The sequence below is a fragment of the Nilaparvata lugens genome, chromosome 9, assembly GCF_014356525.2.
Source record: "Nilaparvata lugens isolate BPH chromosome 9, ASM1435652v1, whole genome shotgun sequence".
In the NCBI taxonomy this organism is placed as follows: Eukaryota; Metazoa; Arthropoda; class Insecta; order Hemiptera; family Delphacidae; genus Nilaparvata; species Nilaparvata lugens.
In genome coordinates, this window is record NC_052512.1 from 18,567,656 (window position 1) to 18,585,872 (window position 18,217).

Genomic DNA, 18,217 nt, shown 5'->3' on the forward strand with positions numbered 1-18,217 from the left:
ATTAATTTGATAAATCAATTTAATAATAATAAGATGATTCAATTTAATTATTCTATCTAATCATAATAGTTTATTTCATAATGATAATATATTATTAGAATAAGATAAAACAATTAGTATCATCTGCAAAAAAAAAATCTGGTCGGAACGAGATTTGAGATTTGAACCTGGGTCCCACAGTGTGATATACAATGCTCTAGCTCTCTCAGTCCAACTGTCTACTAACTTTGCTCTCAGTCACCATGGGCTGGTGACACTGAAGGCGAAAAAGTAGGAGCATGAATTGCTGTATCTTCAAAGATAACGGCTTTAGATACGAAAAAGTAACTTTCAGGATGGAGGTTGTTCTGCGGTTTTTTAAATTACAAAAAAAACTGGAGGTCTTATCAAAAATCGTTACACATACGTTTCTGCGCCTTGTTTCAAAGAACTTCCATACCAAATTTCACCCAAATCGGACAATAACTGCGACTGTAACTGCGTTACAAACAAACAGACAAAAGCCTAAGTATTAGTAGTATAGATATAAGTGGATTGATAAATGAATGGAATGAGTACTTACCCTAGCTGCCATAGGTAACCGAGTAACATCGGTTTGAGACGAATTGTTTGTTACGTTGCAAACAGTCAGCGCTGCGTTGCTTTTCACCGCCGTTGCGTTGCTTTTCGCCGCCACTGCGTTGCTTTTCGCCGCCGTTGCGTTGCTTTTCGCCGCCGTTGCGTTACTTTTCGTCACTGTTGCGTTGCTTTTCGCCACCGCTATGTTGCTTTTCGTCGCCGTTGCGTTGCTTTTCGCCACCGTTGCATTGCTTGACAATGTAACGGAACTTCCTTGCTGCTCCAAGTCATGCGCAGTGGACGTTTTTCCGCCGGAAACGGATGAGGTTGATGGAGGTGGACCATGAGGCTGAAAACAAAAAATAAATTCACAAAATCGTGATTATTTATTCCAAAAATAACACTTCTAATTAAAATTATTGCGAGAGGAGAACCTTGCGCTACTTCTCTTCCGAATTCGAAATGGAAAACTCCAAAACAGGTTCTACATTACCACCACAACTAATTTCAGCACAATTTTCAGTCTAAAAATATAGTAGCTAACCAGAAATTGTGAATTCAGATAAATCAAAAGCAAAATCAAGCTGCCATATTATCTCACTTCATATTCTTCAAATCTAGACAAATGAGGTGTCAATCGATTTTTAATTAAATTTACTGAAAAAAGGAAGTCTATGTATATAAATACGGATACTTATAGATACAATACAAGAATTAGAGGAGACTATGATTCACTGTAACACAGAACAGCTCTTTTTTAGAATCCCCAACATATATGGACCTTAAATTTATTAGAAAGCTTCCTACTTATTTGAAAAATTGTGAAGATGTTTTGTGAAGGAGTTGAAGAGCTTTCTGAAAGTTGGAAGGTTCTATACCACGGTAGAGTTTGTGTGTAGAGAGGGTTCCTTTGTGTGATTTTCTTCTCCTTTTATTGTGTTACCGTATGTGTTGTAAATTTTGACAATTCATAAACTCTGATAAGAGTTTCTAGGAAGCTAACGAAAAAAACAAAGAAATTATTCCTGTATTTTTCGTAAAATCAACGTTTTTTTGGTTAGTTTATTCAAAACATAAATTTTCAAATGGCAGCTACTTTGTTTTATGAACTGTTTCCTGAAAAATTACTATTTGACTGGAATATAATGAGTTGACTGAGGCATTGCAACCTTCAGGCCCGGTTGCACAAAATCCGGTTAAATTTCAATCGTGAATAATTTCACGAGAACCAATCAAAGAAAGCCTTCTTGATAAGGCGGCTTCTCTGATTAGTTCTCGTGGAATTAATCACGATTAAAATTTAACCGGATTTTGTGCAACCGGAACTCAGTCTTCTAGCGCTACCTTTATTGATTCATACAATAAGTACATCATAAAAATGATGGGAAGAGAAAAAATAAGGTAACTTTGTGCTATTCCTCTCCCAAATTTAGATAAGGTTACACATAGTCCGAAATAGGTTCGAACCTGGTCGCGGGTTCGAATCCCATCGAAATTCGATGATCGAGTAGGCATGGATGTTGATCATCTCATAATTTATCCTCGTACTTCCCATTACCCACGCACAAGCAAAAAGCTCATGTGGACATAATCCGCAATAAATAAATGTTTATTAATAATAATACAGTAGTCCACAGTAATCGGCGCCAGTTAAAAAAAATCGGCTTGAAATAATTCGGAACCTAAACGACCTATACCAAGGTCGTTTAAAAATTTAACCGGATTTTGTGCAACCGGCACTCAGTATTCTAGCGCTACCTTTTTTCTTTATTGATTCATACAATAAGTACATCATAAAAATGATGGAAAGAGAAAAAATAAGGTAACTTTGTGCTATTCCTCTCCCAAATTTAGATTTTTTTTAAATATTTTTATATTATTTTATATTTGTTATATTTTATATGTTACTTATGATTCTAATTTTACGGTCATTCGTAAGCAGCTGGTATACATCGCTCCAAAGATTGTAAACTGCATACCGAACGAGCTCATCGGTGTACCTATCAAGTTTGTACCAATAAATATTAAAAACTGGATACTTCACAACTATTATTTCCATCTTAATATTTTATGAGTTCAAATTTGTTTCTGCCTTTTAAACTATTCATTACTGTCAGGATCAATTCACAATTGATGGCATTTATTTTAAATATACTTACCATTGTTTGAATAAAAAGATTCCATTTTAAATTACTAGTTTAAGATTTAGAAGAAGTTAAGTCTCTACTCCTATTGGCGAACAAGTGTTTCACTTATGCCAGTAGTTCTTCACCTCCAGCCGTATTCAAATTCAAATTTTATTCAATCCAATTCACAATATTTACAAATTATGAGAAAAAATAATACAGCTGAACAATATAAAAGTCTAATTTATTAAACAATAACATCAGACAAGAATTCGAACATGCTAAACCAGGACTAATTTGTAAATTTGGATAGAAAAATACTGCTTGCTGAGAGTACAAAACTCTACGTCTGCGAGCAGGAATGAGTATCTGATAATTTATGAATTTATAGAGAAGTAGAAAAATATAAAAAGAAGAAAGAAAGAAAAATTAGCAACCAATCACTCACACATTCACACTAACCATGCTCACTCTCCAATTCCAGCTCATTTAGCCAATGCATAGCCACCATTATCAGAGTATTTTAACTAAGAAACCACATTGAATAAGGTCTCTAGATAGTCAGGCATAAGACCTCTAAGCCATCCAAGAACTTTTGTTTTAAAAACAAGTCGATTTTGTGTTCTCTTAATTTCAAGAGGAATATTGTTGAAAAACTTAGGGCCGAGAAATACAAACGATTTCTGGAAACAAGTGGTATACGATTTAGGAAGTCTTAGTAAATCAGATGTCACTCTCCTAGTTTGATAACTAGGAACATCCCTGAACAACGCATGACCACAGTTTCCAGACATAACATAAAACATATACAATACTTTGAAAACATAGATATATCTGAGAGGCAATTTCTCAGATAGTTGATATAGATATTTAGAATAATAATTATTGCTTTTTATTCTGATTGTCACGTTTTCTGTGTTTTGGTGAAATGAATTGAATTGAATTTTAATTTTGCTAATACTCACCGTATAGGTTCGGGATATCTTGAGACGCTGCGCATACGTGTGAAAGGCATACGCCTTTGTGCAGACGGGCGGCTGCTTGGCGCGTGCCAACTTGGCAAACAGGCGTGCACCCTTGTCCACCCTGTATTCGCAGATGTAGACATGTTCCATCACGGCGTCCCTTGGTCGACCCTAAATCAAATTTATTGAAAGAAAAAGTTTATACAATGTAGTAAAATCAAATCAACCATTCACTATTATTGTATCATTTTCAAAAGAAAAAAAAGACGAAGAAGAAGACATGAAGAGGAAAAAGACAAATAAGAAGATAATGATGATGATGATGATGATAAAGATGAGGAGGAAAAGGAGAAGAGAAAGAACAAAAAAGAAAGGAGAAGAAGACATGAAGATGAAGAGAAACGCATGAAGAAGAAGAAGATATGATAGAGTAGTAGAGGAATAATTACACAATATTGGGGGACCGAGCTTCGCTCTGGAGTACAAAAGAATAGAATATTTATAACGAAGGAGGAAATATTACATTTAAAGTTTATATTTAGAATGATATACTATGTTCGATATAATATTTGTTGATATGAATAAAAATTATTTAAAACAATCATGAATAATTCAAAACTATTTTGAATAAAATCATATCGTTGGACATGTCAACAAATCAGATATATAATAAATTATGTTGATCATGTCGCTTAATTTCATGCCAGATTTTTTTTCTCGTGAGATCAGGTGATTGAATGCAATGGTTCAACAGCTGAGGCATAATTCTTTTTTACTCCCTCACACGCACTCGCTCATTCACTTCCATTATCGACAGACGACGAAATTCTTAGCTGTTTTTCCAAGGACGTCATTCAGCGAGTTTTCCCAGGGATGAGTCCTAGTGTAATCGAATTTTTATATCATAAACCCGTTATATTCCAAATTTCGTGAAAATCGTTTTCGAGATCTGGTGACATACAGACAGAAATTGCTCGTTTAATAGCCTAGTATAGGACTAGATGGCTGTGACTAAAGTTATCCCAGTGAATCTAGTCAATTTATATTGAGGTCCACGTTATAATGGCAGTGAAGAAAGATAGGAGAACAACGTTTCCGATCCTATGTCTTGTCAATGCCTTCTATAGACGGTAGCTGATACAGGTTTATTGATGTAATATTAACTTGTTCATTCTTGTTTAAAATAATCAATTATATTTTATTCAGCAAGAAATTATATTTTTCAATAATTTCATTATGAATTTTAATGATTAATATGAAATATTTTGTTAATTATTAATTCTACATTGTTAAGAGACGTTCTGGTAACAGAGCAAAGCAAGACGGAGATAGTGCTATCTGCTTTGTTCAATGATGGACAAGGATAGCACTATCATTGCTAATCAAACACTGCCATTATAACGTAGACCTCACTATAACAGGTAACACGTTGCTCCGCAAGGGTCTATTTTAAAACTTGACTTAGTAGAATTTTGAAGAATTTGAAGGAGAAGAATTTTTAGTTCTGTTGATTATGAATGAGTGAATGAATGAAAGTTGCTGACCTTGCAGTAGGTGTTTGGATCGAGGACGTAGCAGTGCGCCATGACGAGGTCGATGGAGACCACCTCGTAGAGCGGCACCCGCATCACCTCGTTCAGGTAGAACTTGCGCGTCGGCTCGTGGTAGGTCTCGTGAGGCCGCAGGTAATGGTGGCCAAACACAAACCGGTCGCCCCTACAACACAACACAAGGCAAAACAACATCAAAGCAAGTACAGGAAGAGGAGGAGAAGGGAAGAAACGAAAGAGGTGAAGAAGGAGAAGAAGACAGGAGAGGATGACGAAGGAGGATAGGAAGGAAGGAAGGGTAGGAGAAGGAGGAGCAGGAGGAGGAGAGAAAGAGGAAGAAGGAGAAGAAGAAGAAGAAGACAAAGTCATGATAAGGAAAAAGGGTAGGAGAAGGAGGAGCAGGAGGAGGAGAGGAAGAGGAAGAAGAAGAAGAAGAAGAAGAAGAAGACATGATAAGGAAAAAGAGTAAGAGTAGGAGTAGGAGGAGCAGGAGGAGGAGAGGAAGAAGAAGAAAAAGAAGACGACATGATAAGGGAAAAGGGTGGGAGAAGGAGGAGCAGGAGGAGAAGGAGGAGAGGAAGAGGAAGAAAAAGAAGAAGAAGACATGATAAGGAAAAAGAGTAGGAGTAGGAGGAGCAGGAGGAGGAGAGGAAGAAGAAGAAAAAGAAGACGACATGATAAGGGAAAAGGGTGGGAGAAGGAGGAGCAGGAGGAGAAGGAGGAGAGGAAGAGGAAGAAAAAAGGGAGGGAAGAAGAAATAGAAGAAAAATAAGAAGAATGCAGGAGACAGAAGAGAAGGAGACGATAGGAGAAGGAAGAAGGGTAGGAGGAGTAGTGGATGGAGGAGAAGGAGAAGAAATAGGAGTAGAAGGGGTCAGAAAAGAGCAAGGTGAAGGAGGAGAAGAAGAAAAAGGAGAATAAGTATACTGGAGAAGGGAGAATGGTAGGAAAGAGGAGGAGGAAAAGAAGGAGAAGAGCAAAAAGTAGATTCGTATGGCTTTTGATTGTGGAAAGTCCCTTAAGGGAAGGTTCCAGGAGACGAGGAAAAAGAAGAAGTAGAAGAAAATAGAACAAGAAGAGGAAGTGAGATTTTCTCAATTTATTCTATTCATATAGAGAATGTCCCACACAAGGTGTAACAGTCGAAGACCATAGATTCTACATGAAATTTGCAACAAAAATTATGTAGTCAAATTTATTATCCCTTAGTTTTCGAGAACACAGTATATAAATTTTCGATATTTTTTTAAAACTTTAATAACTAGAAAACTATCAGTCAAAATCTATTTCTAAGTATATTTATTATTATTATTTATTTATTTACAATGCAAATAACACTAATGTAATAACATTGAAAGATAAAATAATAAGGTAGTCCTTGTGCTATTTTTCTTCCAAATTTATAGGTGACAAAGTCCAAGATAAGGTTAGAATTTCACGTGTACAATTTTTATAACTTTTTGGTCCAAAATAAACATTAGAACTATAAATTTTGAATTTAGATGGCTTAAATTGATAAATAAATTAGAAATATTCCACTCAATTACCACATTAACGAAAAAGTATATGGTTGGAAAGAGTAAGACATTTTGAATAAGTCATGTAGTTTGTTCCTTTGTTTTTTATTTTTTTTGAACTTTTTATGAGCACTCAATGTTGAAAATAGTACATTCGTCGAGTTCAAAGCAAAATTTCAAACAGTTTTTTCTCGATTTTCTCGTGTGTGCCAGACTCATAAAGAGTAGGGCATCAAAACTTGATAAAACACATTGTAAGAGTCAGAAAAGTTTCATTTTATTTCCTGAATGGAAGTATGCATTTAGAGTTTTGTTGCAGTTGCAGTTTTGAAGAGTACATATCATGATGTTGACGTACCCCACTATGGATACACTATGTGCCGGTTTCCGAGCTCGGGATTTAGCTAAGTTCTAGACTTTAAATAGCTGGAGTCAGAAAATTGGCTCTCCGAAACGGGGCGTAGTCCTAATTAATTCAAATAAATCTGGTGTGACGCACTCACACAACTTTCCTTGCCGTTATGAAAATTTATCACCTGACGCTAGTGTTCACGCGCATCTCAAGTCTACTATTAAAAGATCTGAGCCAGCTGGTGACAGGACAATAACGCTGGAGACACACGATATCTGCTATCTCTTCATAGTGAATGATTTAATAGAATCATCAGTTGCCAACATTTTGCAATTGGATAATCACATTTTCTCGAATTTCTAGCTTATTTTCAATTTTAGGTGAAAATGTTACTAAAAACTAATTATAGAGATTTTCATGTTCAATCTTTTCCACTCGATTTTTTTTTTGTTTAAATTGTATCTGAGGCCTGATAATTGGGAATCTAAGATTAAACTTTGCATAGATGGGGCGGAGCTCCTGAAATTTTTACAGGTATGAGACTTGTGGCAGTTGATAGAGCTTATCAATGACTAATTTAGTTATAAATTTAATCAAAATCGTTGGAGCCGTTTTCGAGAAAATCGTGAAAAACCCTGTTTTCGACAACATTTTCTCCATTTTAGCCGCCATCTTGAATTGCATTTGAACGAAATTGTTCGTGTCGGATCCTTATATTGTAAGGACCATAAGTTCCAAATTTCAAGTCATTCCGTTTATCGGGAGATGAGATATCGTGTACACAGACGCACATACACTCATACACACACACACACACACACACATACAGACCAATACCCAAAAACCACTTTTTTGGACTCAGGGGACCTTGAAACGTATAGAAATTTAGAAATTTGGGTACCTTAATTTTTTTCGGAAAGCAATACTTTCCTTACCTATGGTAATAGGGCAAGGAAAGTAATAGCTGAAACGTTAGACTATTTTCTCTTTATTTCATTTTGTGTTCAATTTTTTAATTTTTCGAAATTTAATTTGAACGTGGACTACGATCACGTCCCGTTTCGAAAAGCCAATCTTCTGACTTCAGCTATTTAAAATCTAGACCTTAGCTAAATTCCGAACTCGGAAACCGGCCCTAAAGCCGGGTCTCCAGACGCTCAAGTTTAGCATCAGTGTTTTGCTCAAGCAAAAGACGGATCGTTTGGTTCAAGCACAATACTGATGTAAAATTGCGTCCACACGCATCCGTCTTATGTCATCCGTTTTCCTATTTTTGTGCTCACAAGCTCAGTTCTTGATATGTTCATTTATTTATTCAATCATTCAGAATTATACAACTTACAGAAAAGTACCACAGGCTAACTTACGCCCAAAACGGTTCCAATTCTAATTTTCACAACAGTCCAAAGTAGCTGTAGGTTATGTGTCACTTCAATATGAATTGTGATATGGTTCATTGAGTCTGAATCGTATACGGTTGACATATATCCGGTAGATGAGTAATAATTATATTGTATTTTTTCGCTGATTAAACTGGATAATGCTATATTCAACAACATAATGACAAAAATATTACTGTTAATCGCTAAATGGCTTTGTTTACATGTCATATCTCGAGACACAGTGATTGTTAATGGATTGAAAATTTGTAGATAGTATTCTTATCATCAATATTTTGAAGTGAAAGTGAAATCTTAACCTTATTCTTTTTTGAAACTTTTATTTGTAAAAATTTGGGAGAAGACAGTTTTGGGCTATGCCTGTTGTCTTCTCCCAATCATATTATTTTATTTATTGTAATTATGATCTGTAATTGCCAATGAAATAAATAAATATAGTACATCTTAATATATCATGATAGTAAATCATATCAACATGAAATTCTGAGATTATCATGAGAATCAAGAAACAAAAAAAGATTGAATGCCGTTATATACAATCGATAATAAAAACTTGCTTATTTTCAAGTACTCGCGAGGCATTTTATTAATTTGAGGGCGCTGAATCCGAATCTGAAATCACAATTTTTCTATCTCCATTTTTACGCGATTTAGGTTTTGGTGGATAGGCAAAAGACGGACGGTTTGATGGAAAAAGATTCCCGACCGATACATTTCAAGTTTGACGACTTAAGCTTGAAGACCCATCCGTTTTACCGTCCAGACGCAACGACTTACAGGCTCCGACTTTTACTTGAGCAGAAGACTGAAGCTAAACTTGAGCGCCTGGATCGGGCTTAAGAGTACTCATCTCTAGTATTTGATATTACCCTTTCAAACATTGCAGATATAATTTTGGCAAGTTCTTCCTGTATTTTATTCTTTCAAGAAGATCTTTGGACGGTTCACATAGACATTATACGATATCAAAAAGCCTCACAGAAAAATCACACGGGGAAAATCAGGAGATCGTGCCGGCCATTACAAATTGTCTCTGTTTGAGGTAAGTCATTCTGGGAAGGGTTTCGTCAAATCAGTGATTTAGTATATTATATCCAATTCCTTTCATTTATTTATGATATAACATCATAGTACCCTATTTTTTAATGTAAAATAACAGATTGAAAACACAAGGAGGATGGAAAACACAGAAGGTATATATCCATTTCGTATAGATAAGAATGAACGTCAACAGTTTTCTGGCATGTTTGTGCTGCGTGTCTCAGCATACACCCGGCCTTAATCTATGCTTTGTTTGTGACACAACTTAGTACTGTATGACAATACTCTTTAGTATAGCTTATGACATAAACAAATAAATTGAAATTACAATTCAATTTCTGTATGGTTTACAATAATTGTATGAATTTCAAAATAAATATGAATCAGATGGATTATGATGAATAATTGTACAGTCTGATTTTTACCGTAATATTGGCGTTCGAAGGTGACTAATTTTCATTTTGTATTATCCTTCAACTGCAAAATTTCAAAAAAACTTTAAAAATCATATGAACGTCAACGCGCCTTGTTTCAAAGTACTTGTATACAAAATTTTATTCAAATCGGACAATAACTGCGACTGTAACTGCGGTACAAACAAACAGACAAAAGCCGATCGAGTCGAAACTAAGAACTCAGCTTCGCTTCGGTCAGTTATTAAACACTAACAGGTAACCCGTGCTCCGCAATGGTCTATTTTAAAACTTGACCGAGTGTAATCTTAGAGTTTGAAGTAGGCGAAGAACCATCCTCAGTTAATTAAAAATCTATATGCAAAATTTCAAGTTAATTTCAGTCCAGCAGTTAGACGTCATGATGCGTCAAACATAATTTTCCTATCCCGTACGTGTATAAATAAGCCAGTTCTTTCCTTTATTAAAGTATAGATAAGCTCCTCAGTTTGGTGCTAACCTAATAAAGTGACAGAACTCAAACCTTGTTTAGGAACCTTCCTCAACTTAATGCCAAAACAAACCTGACAAAATTGGACTGGTGATTAATTTAGTCGCCAATTTTAACCATCTGTTTCGAAGAGGTAGTCTCTCTGGATTATAGTTCTAATATCGGGACACCGAGCTTCGCTTGTTATTTATTTATTGACTTTTGATAAACCGAACACAATTCTTTAAAATGATTGGGGAAGTACTAACAGGCACAGCCCAAAACTGTTTTTTCCCGAATTTTGATTTATACACTATAAATAGTCCAGAAAGTAGGCTATGTTCCATACACTTGAATTCAGGTTCAATTTTCTATTCAAACATATGAAAACAAAAAAAATATAATTTAGATAAACCAAATTGAATAACAAAATAACACTCACTAATCACTTGAAATTGTCAAATAATGATCAACTTTGAAAATTATGATATACTCTAGTTTAGGAGGATTATCATGTCATGTCAACAAATCAGATTATGTTGATCAAATCGATTAAAAATTGTCTAGCTAGATAAAATTTCTCGCTGATTGATTAAGATTACACAGCTGGAAATAATTCTGGAAATTTAGTTTAAACTGTCACTGTGCAAACCCCTTATTCTGATAAATCTAGAAGTAAAATTGAAATTTGGGCTTCGAGTTACACGAGATTGATATTTTTAGAATCTATGTGCAAAATTTGTAGATCTAAATCATTCCCGTTTTTCCGATATTTGTGGATATGCAATCCACAAGTTGACATGTTTTGATGCGAACAAACACAACCCTACTCTCTCCCGCTCACTCTCTTCTTATGTAGAAGATCAATCAATTAATCGAATACTCACTTTTCATCTTTCCAGAGCCTCTCAATGCGGAAAATATCACAGTCGTTATAGTCGATGACCTTGATTGTCTTGTAGTTGTGCTTAGTGCCGGTCTCTTCGTTGGGGATGTCCCTCAGCACATACACTGTATCACCTACAACAATTTCACACATTCACAATACATGTACAATATTAGTCAGTCAGCATCAACTAATTACAATATGGAGTGATCCGTGGTCTAGTGGATAGAGTGCTTGCTTAGCAACTTACAGCTTGTTCACATGACAGCGATTCACGCTCGGTTGTCGCTCGATTGGCAAATCGCTCGGTTTGCCAGCCTCGTACACATGACTGCGATTCATGAGCGGTTTGCGCTTGGTTGCGATAAATAATTACTAGGTGCAACATCTATGTACTCAATCTTAATATCTTAATCTATGTACTTAATCACTATAATTACTCTTAAACATATATTACTGCTCTGATCGAAACCGCTCGGTTGACTGAAGATATGTGTACGCTCTCATGCCTGCTCTAGTATATCAAGCTCTTAGAGATCCTCGGTTCAAACCCCGCTCATAACAAAAAGTTTTTGAACGGGTCACTCCCGTGTTATCGGATGGGCATGTTAAACTGTCGATACCGGTTGAAGTATGACAGTCGTAAGGCCCATTGACGGCTCAAATGATAAATATAGAGGCGAGGTGGAACTTCCGTCAGGAGCTCCCCACCAATAAAAGAATAAAAGCCATACGAATATTATTAATTACAATATAGTGTGGTCCACGTTATGACAGCGTTTCATAAGGCTATATACATATCATGTGGCTGTATATTCTTATAAGTGGGTGGGTGATAGGAGCTGACATCCACCAGCATAAAATGTAAGGAGCACAAATGAAATGATATATTATACTGAACAGCATAAAACGAATTTGTAAGCTAAATCTCAAATATATTGGGAAAAAAGTCTTCAAGATTTTGCCAGAAAATATAAAGGGTTCTCAGTCACTAGAGTCATTCAGGACTATAGTGAGGTCCACGTTATAATGGCAGTGAAGAAAGATAGGAGAAAAACGTTGCCAAGTCTCTCCATTTTGGCACTGAGTGTATACAGCTATTACTCAATTCATCCCATTAAATTTGATCTAATAATAATTATCGTTTCCTTGATAGAATAATCAATTTAATGTCAAATTAATCAAGAAAATATATTTTTTCATATTTTGATTCAAATATTTGCTTTCATAACTGAGATCAGATTTTTATTTTTATACAAATATGAAATGGCGGCTAGTTTAAAAAGCTATGATACAACAATCTGAATTTCAAAACAACAGAAATTAAGTTATTTGGTAGGTATTCTACTCCAATTTCTTTTAAAGATAATAGAAAAATAAAAATCATATCCAAAAAAAGTAATTTCAATGTAAATAATTCTGAAATAACCTTTCAATATTATTTATACCAGTACGAGTCTAACCTATACGTGTAGCCTACTGAAGCATGGATGGAGTCTAGGATGGTTAGTTATCAACTTTTAAAATGTCATTTCAGGTATTTTAATTTGTGTTGCTCATACGGTAATGTCTAAAAATTATTTTATTGTTTCAAAAATACATTTTAAATCAATTATACGACTTGTGTACTCAAGTATTTTGATAGAATGAAGAAAAAAATGGCGGCTGAGAATTGTTTGTCTACTGTCAAAAGTGAAAATAAAATATTCTGGCAAACTGATGTACAGTCACTGTCAAAAGTGAAAATAAAATATTCTGGCAAACTGACAACATTGCAAAGCGAGAGAGAGAGAGAGATAGCGCTATCTGTTTTGTTGTATGATAGAAAAGGACAGCAACAGTATTGGCAATCGTACACTGCCATTATAACGTGGAGCTCACTATAGGGTGGAGGAATGGTTGTTGGAAAGATGCCACTATGGTCAAGGCTGAATAATCCTTAATTGATGTTTTTCTTATCTTTATTATAAATTATGTTGTGTATAATAAAAATGTAATTATGTGAATTTTATGTATGACAATAATTGTCAATGCTATTCTAAATGGCCTATGACAGAGGTTCTCAATTGGGGGTCCGCGGGGCATGTTGTGGGGGTCCGCGACATATAAACCGAAAATTTAGGGAAAGTACGGTATAATTTAGATTGAATAGAGATGAGGTTCGTATTTTTCTTATCGATACTGAGTACGCAGATTTGCTCAATTTATTAGATTTGTAATTCAAAGTTGACGCAACTATAAAGCCCAACCAAACAGGGCGTACTCCCAGTGACTCTGTAGATTAGTTGATAGCGCGCGCGGTTCATGAATCAAGTGAGTTTTTTCAACTCTTATAAAAATTATCCACGTAATTTTGAACAAAATAATTATTAATTTGTGTTATGTTTCCCTGGACATAAGGACATTGGGTTATTCTACAACACCAAATTTTCCCCGGAACAAAACACGGTTACCTTCTAGTTAGTAATGAATAAATAATATTCCTATGAAGGGAAAGAGACGGAGAGGTAGACCTAGGATGAACTGGGAAGACTATCTGGAAGAATTGGGGAGGAAGAGAGGCAAGACAATGAGAGATATGAGAAGAATGGCTGAGGATAGGACTGCATGGAGGAGATGGACCGAGGCTGGTACCCCCACGCTGTAACGGCAGAGGGGGTCAAGAAAAAGAAGAAGAAGAAGAAGAATATTCCTATGACTTCTATTGGTAGGGAGTCCCTGACGGGAGTTTCACCTGGCCTTAATATTATGATTAAAGCCGGCAATGGGCCTTACGACTATCTTACTTCAGCCGGGACCGACAGTTTAACGTGCCCATCCGATAACACGGGAGTGACCGGATTGAAAACTTTTGGTATTGAGCAGGTTTGAATCGGGGATCTCTAGTCGACTACGCAAGCACTCTGTAGATGCTGCATCAGTTATGCTGGTTTTTAGCTCCTCAATAACAAGTGGTAAAGGAGGAACAACGTTGAAGACCGTGTTTATGTTCGTCCCTTAGCACTTGATATTGAGGATCTAAGAACCAGGATAAATGATTTTTAGCTCCTCAATACCGAGTGCTAAGGGAGGAACATAAACACGATCTTCGTCGTTGTTCCTCCCTTACCACTTGATATTTGGAGATAAAAACCAGGATAACTGATGCAGTAGCTACAGTCAGAGAAAACATCTTGCGAACAGTTTGGGATGAATTTGGCTACCGTCTAGATGTCGTCCGAGCCTCAAAAGGAGGGCACATAGAGCACTCATAATACATCATCATAAACTCGATACTTCTGTGAGTAATTTGATGATGTGAAATTTGTTTGTGTGCACCATTTCTCAAAATAGATATAACTGTATAAAATTGGTTCATTCTTTTTCGAACACCCGGTATTGTAATATACATGAATAAAGAACTCTAATCTAATCTAATCTTGAACATATATTAGCCAAATAGTTTCTCCATTAATAAGATAATACCTTGTCTGATCTGGAGCTGGCCTCGCATGAGGGTCATGTAGTGCGTCTGGCCGGGCTGAGCGTAGGGCGGGTTTGTGTCGTACTTGATTTCGCGATCCACGGGTCTAGTGTGGCATTGCTCGCACAGATAGTGCTCCACACCCGGGTCGGCCTTCACACAGTCGCAGTGTTGCCAAACCATGCACTTCTCGCACTGGATCATCAGGCCTTCATCGCGCAGAATGCCACACACACATCTGATCACCTCCTCCTCCTCCCCCTCCTTCACCTTCTCCTCCACCTCATCCTCCTCCTTCTCCTCCACCCCTTCCTCTTCCTTGTCGTCCTCATTATCATCGCACCCTGCAGTAACACACATCAACAATAGTAGGTAATATTATAAATAAAAATAGAAATCCAAGTACCCCTTTTAAAATTGTTTACTCAAAACATGTTTCGGTTATATTTTACCACAAGCCGTCAAGCTCGCTTCGCCATATCCGTGGCTCCGCCCCCTGGACCCCCGACTGGAACATCCAAAAATGAGATCAGCGGGGTCGCTTCGCTCGCCTGCATAATGTGATCATTTTCAGTCTATTACTTGATGAAAGAACTGAGAAAACAAAAAAAAATGCTAATTTTGGGCGTATCTTTGGCGTTATTTAAAATTCCTTCCAACACAACATTATTACACCCCAGCTGAGCTTCTGTGTAAATTTGAACATTTTCTGTTCATTTGTTCTCGATAAAGCTGAGAAAGCGCAAAAAACCGCTGTAAATACGCAGATTTTGGGCGTATCTTTGGCGTTATTTCAAATTCCTTCTAACACAACATTATTACACCCTCAGTCAGACAGTCAGTGAGTGAGTGCCATTTCGCTTATATATATATATATATATATATATATATATATTATATATATATATATATATATAATATATATATATATATAGATTATCAAGTCAAAACTTGAGTCGAAACTATCAAAACATGTTGTGAGTAAACAATTTCAAAAGTACTTTTAAATATTTCTAATTTTATTTAATAACGGGGGTCCGAGCTTCGCTCTGGAATGTAAAAGCATATAAAATTTGTAACGAAAGATTGAATTTATAGTTTATATATTTTTTCAGTCGTACAATTATATTAACAGTTATGACGAGGCACAACAGGCTTATGCCCAAACTGTGCTTTTCAAATATATACTACATTCCAAATCAAAATCTAAGTTAAGCTATCACTCATCAAAATAACAATTTATTCACACTTCAAAAAACAAACACATCATCAATATTACAAAAAGATTTATACTATGAATTCGATTTAGAATGATATACTATGTTTGCTTTAATATTTGTTAATATACTATGTACTATTCTACACTAACAGCATCTAGTTACTATTTTGGACTTTCTGAAGTAAACATGTTTTCTAAAAAAAAAGATAAATAAACAAAAATAAGGTTTTCTTGCTGGATTATTTTCCTCGTGAGAATTTACAGATATATTATTTTTACAGATATAGGACTTGTGGCAGTTGATAGAGCTTATTAATGAATATTTTAGGTATAAATTTGATCAAAATCGTTGGAGCCGTTTTTGAGAAAATCGCGAAAACCCCTGTTTTTGACATCATTTTCGCCATTTTAGCCACCATCTTGAATTGCATTTGATCGAAATTGTTCGTGTCGGATTCTTATAGTGTAAGGACCTTAAGTTCCAAATTTCATGTCATTCATGTGATGATATATCGTGTACACAGATCGATGGTCATGACCTTGGTGATGTGAATGAAAGTCATACATAATTTCGATCCTGGGTTTTGGAAGATTTTGTGTTATAAATAGTCACGGATAAGTACAAATTTTGTATTAATTTCATTATTAATTGTTTCTTGATCACGTTTTATCATTTTGTTTTAGATTTTAATTCTTAATTCTATTTTATAAGCCAAACATCGTTTAGAGGTTATTTTGAGGTTAGGTTTTCGAGATTTAAAAATAAACATAGATAGTTTACTTGACTAAAATTATAACTAAATTAAAATCTTATCATTTATAAATCAATTATTATTATTGCAAGTAATATAATTTCTTAGATAGAAAGATGAGCTCAAGTAAAACACCGAAGGTTAATAATAGAAATGTAAACATAGCGAGAGTACTTACGCGTTCCCAAAACCAAAATTCAAAAACGCCAAAACCAAAAACCCCAGTTCTTCAAACTACTTTAGCCGAAAAAGTTGCTCAACTACAAAGTAGCCACACTAATTTAAAAAACCAATTAGAAGTAACTTTAAAAACGTCTGAGGAAGAAAGGTTAGGGATGGTAGAAGAAATTAAATCTTTGGAACTGATTATAAAATTACAAGATGAAGACCATAAAAAAGAAATACTAAATCTAAAAAATCAATGTAGTCTAATGTCGGAGGAAATAAAACTAAAATCTAAATTTGATAATACTAAATGTATGATAGAACCTCCGTCCAAATGCAAAAAAATAGAATCTAACCTAAATGATGGGAAATGCTCTGAAAATGGTCGAAATAAAACATACAGTGAGGTTTTGAAGACAGCAACCAAAAATATAGCTGAGGGGAATAAAGATAGGAAAGGGAGAGTTCTGCTACTGACGTCCAGTCATGGACGTGATTGCAGTGATCTCCTTGATAAAAGATTAAAAAATAAATTTGATGTCCAATGTTTTTTCAAGCCAAGTGCATCAATTAATGCAGTTGTAGAGTCAGCTAGGGAACAAACTAAAGATTTTGATGAAAATGACTATCTAATTGTACTGGGTGGCTCAAATAATATAAATGAACCTAACTTGAATCATCTTCCTCAAGTAACAGAAAAAATCAAGGAAATTGTGCCACTCAGCAAAAAAACAAACTTAATAATAAGTACTATTCCTAATAGGTTTGATAGGCCAGAATTAAATGAAGCAATCAACTCGACAAACAAATCAATCCATAATACAATCAACAGCCTAAAAAATAAGAATTCTAAACAACTGGGGATTTGTTTTCTAAATGAAAGGCTGAAAAGACATAACTTCACTAATCATGGGTTGCATCTAAATCGATCTGGCAAAGTAATCTTTTGTAATAGATTGGCAGAGCTGATTGAAAGCCGTTTGCAATCCTCTGGTTTAAAAACAGTCAAAAAAACAAATAACGATTTTTTAGTAAATTGGCTCAAAACAGGGAAAGGGAAATAGCTACAAATGCTAGAGATAGAGTAGCACAAGATGGTAAGGTTTTTAGTATTTATCATCAAAATATTCAGTATCTTCGCAACAAAATTGACAGATTAGAAGTATTTCTTAAACAGGAGGATCCTGACATTGTTATTTTCACAGAGCATGGCTTAAAAATAAAGGAAATAAATCAAGTTAGGATTCCAGGCTATTCACTGAGATCAGAATTTTGTAGAATAGCTCATAGAAGTGGTGGTGTATGTATATTCACTAGCAATGCTAAACATACCCAAACTTA

The 18,217-nt window shown here is 35.3% G+C and overlaps 1 protein-coding gene across 1 annotated transcript in view; it reads right to left on the reverse strand.

Annotated features, from left to right (window-relative positions):
• LOC111050219 overlaps window positions 1-18,217 on the reverse strand; it is a 112,114-nt gene that overhangs the window by 4,959 nt on the left and 88,938 nt on the right. The window contains 5 exon segments of the mRNA XM_039435273.1: window positions 563-907; window positions 3,650-3,820; window positions 5,194-5,365; window positions 11,279-11,411; window positions 14,743-15,087. Of these exon segments, the coding sequence (XP_039291207.1) occupies window positions 563-907; window positions 3,650-3,820; window positions 5,194-5,365; window positions 11,279-11,411; window positions 14,743-15,087 (1,166 nt within the window).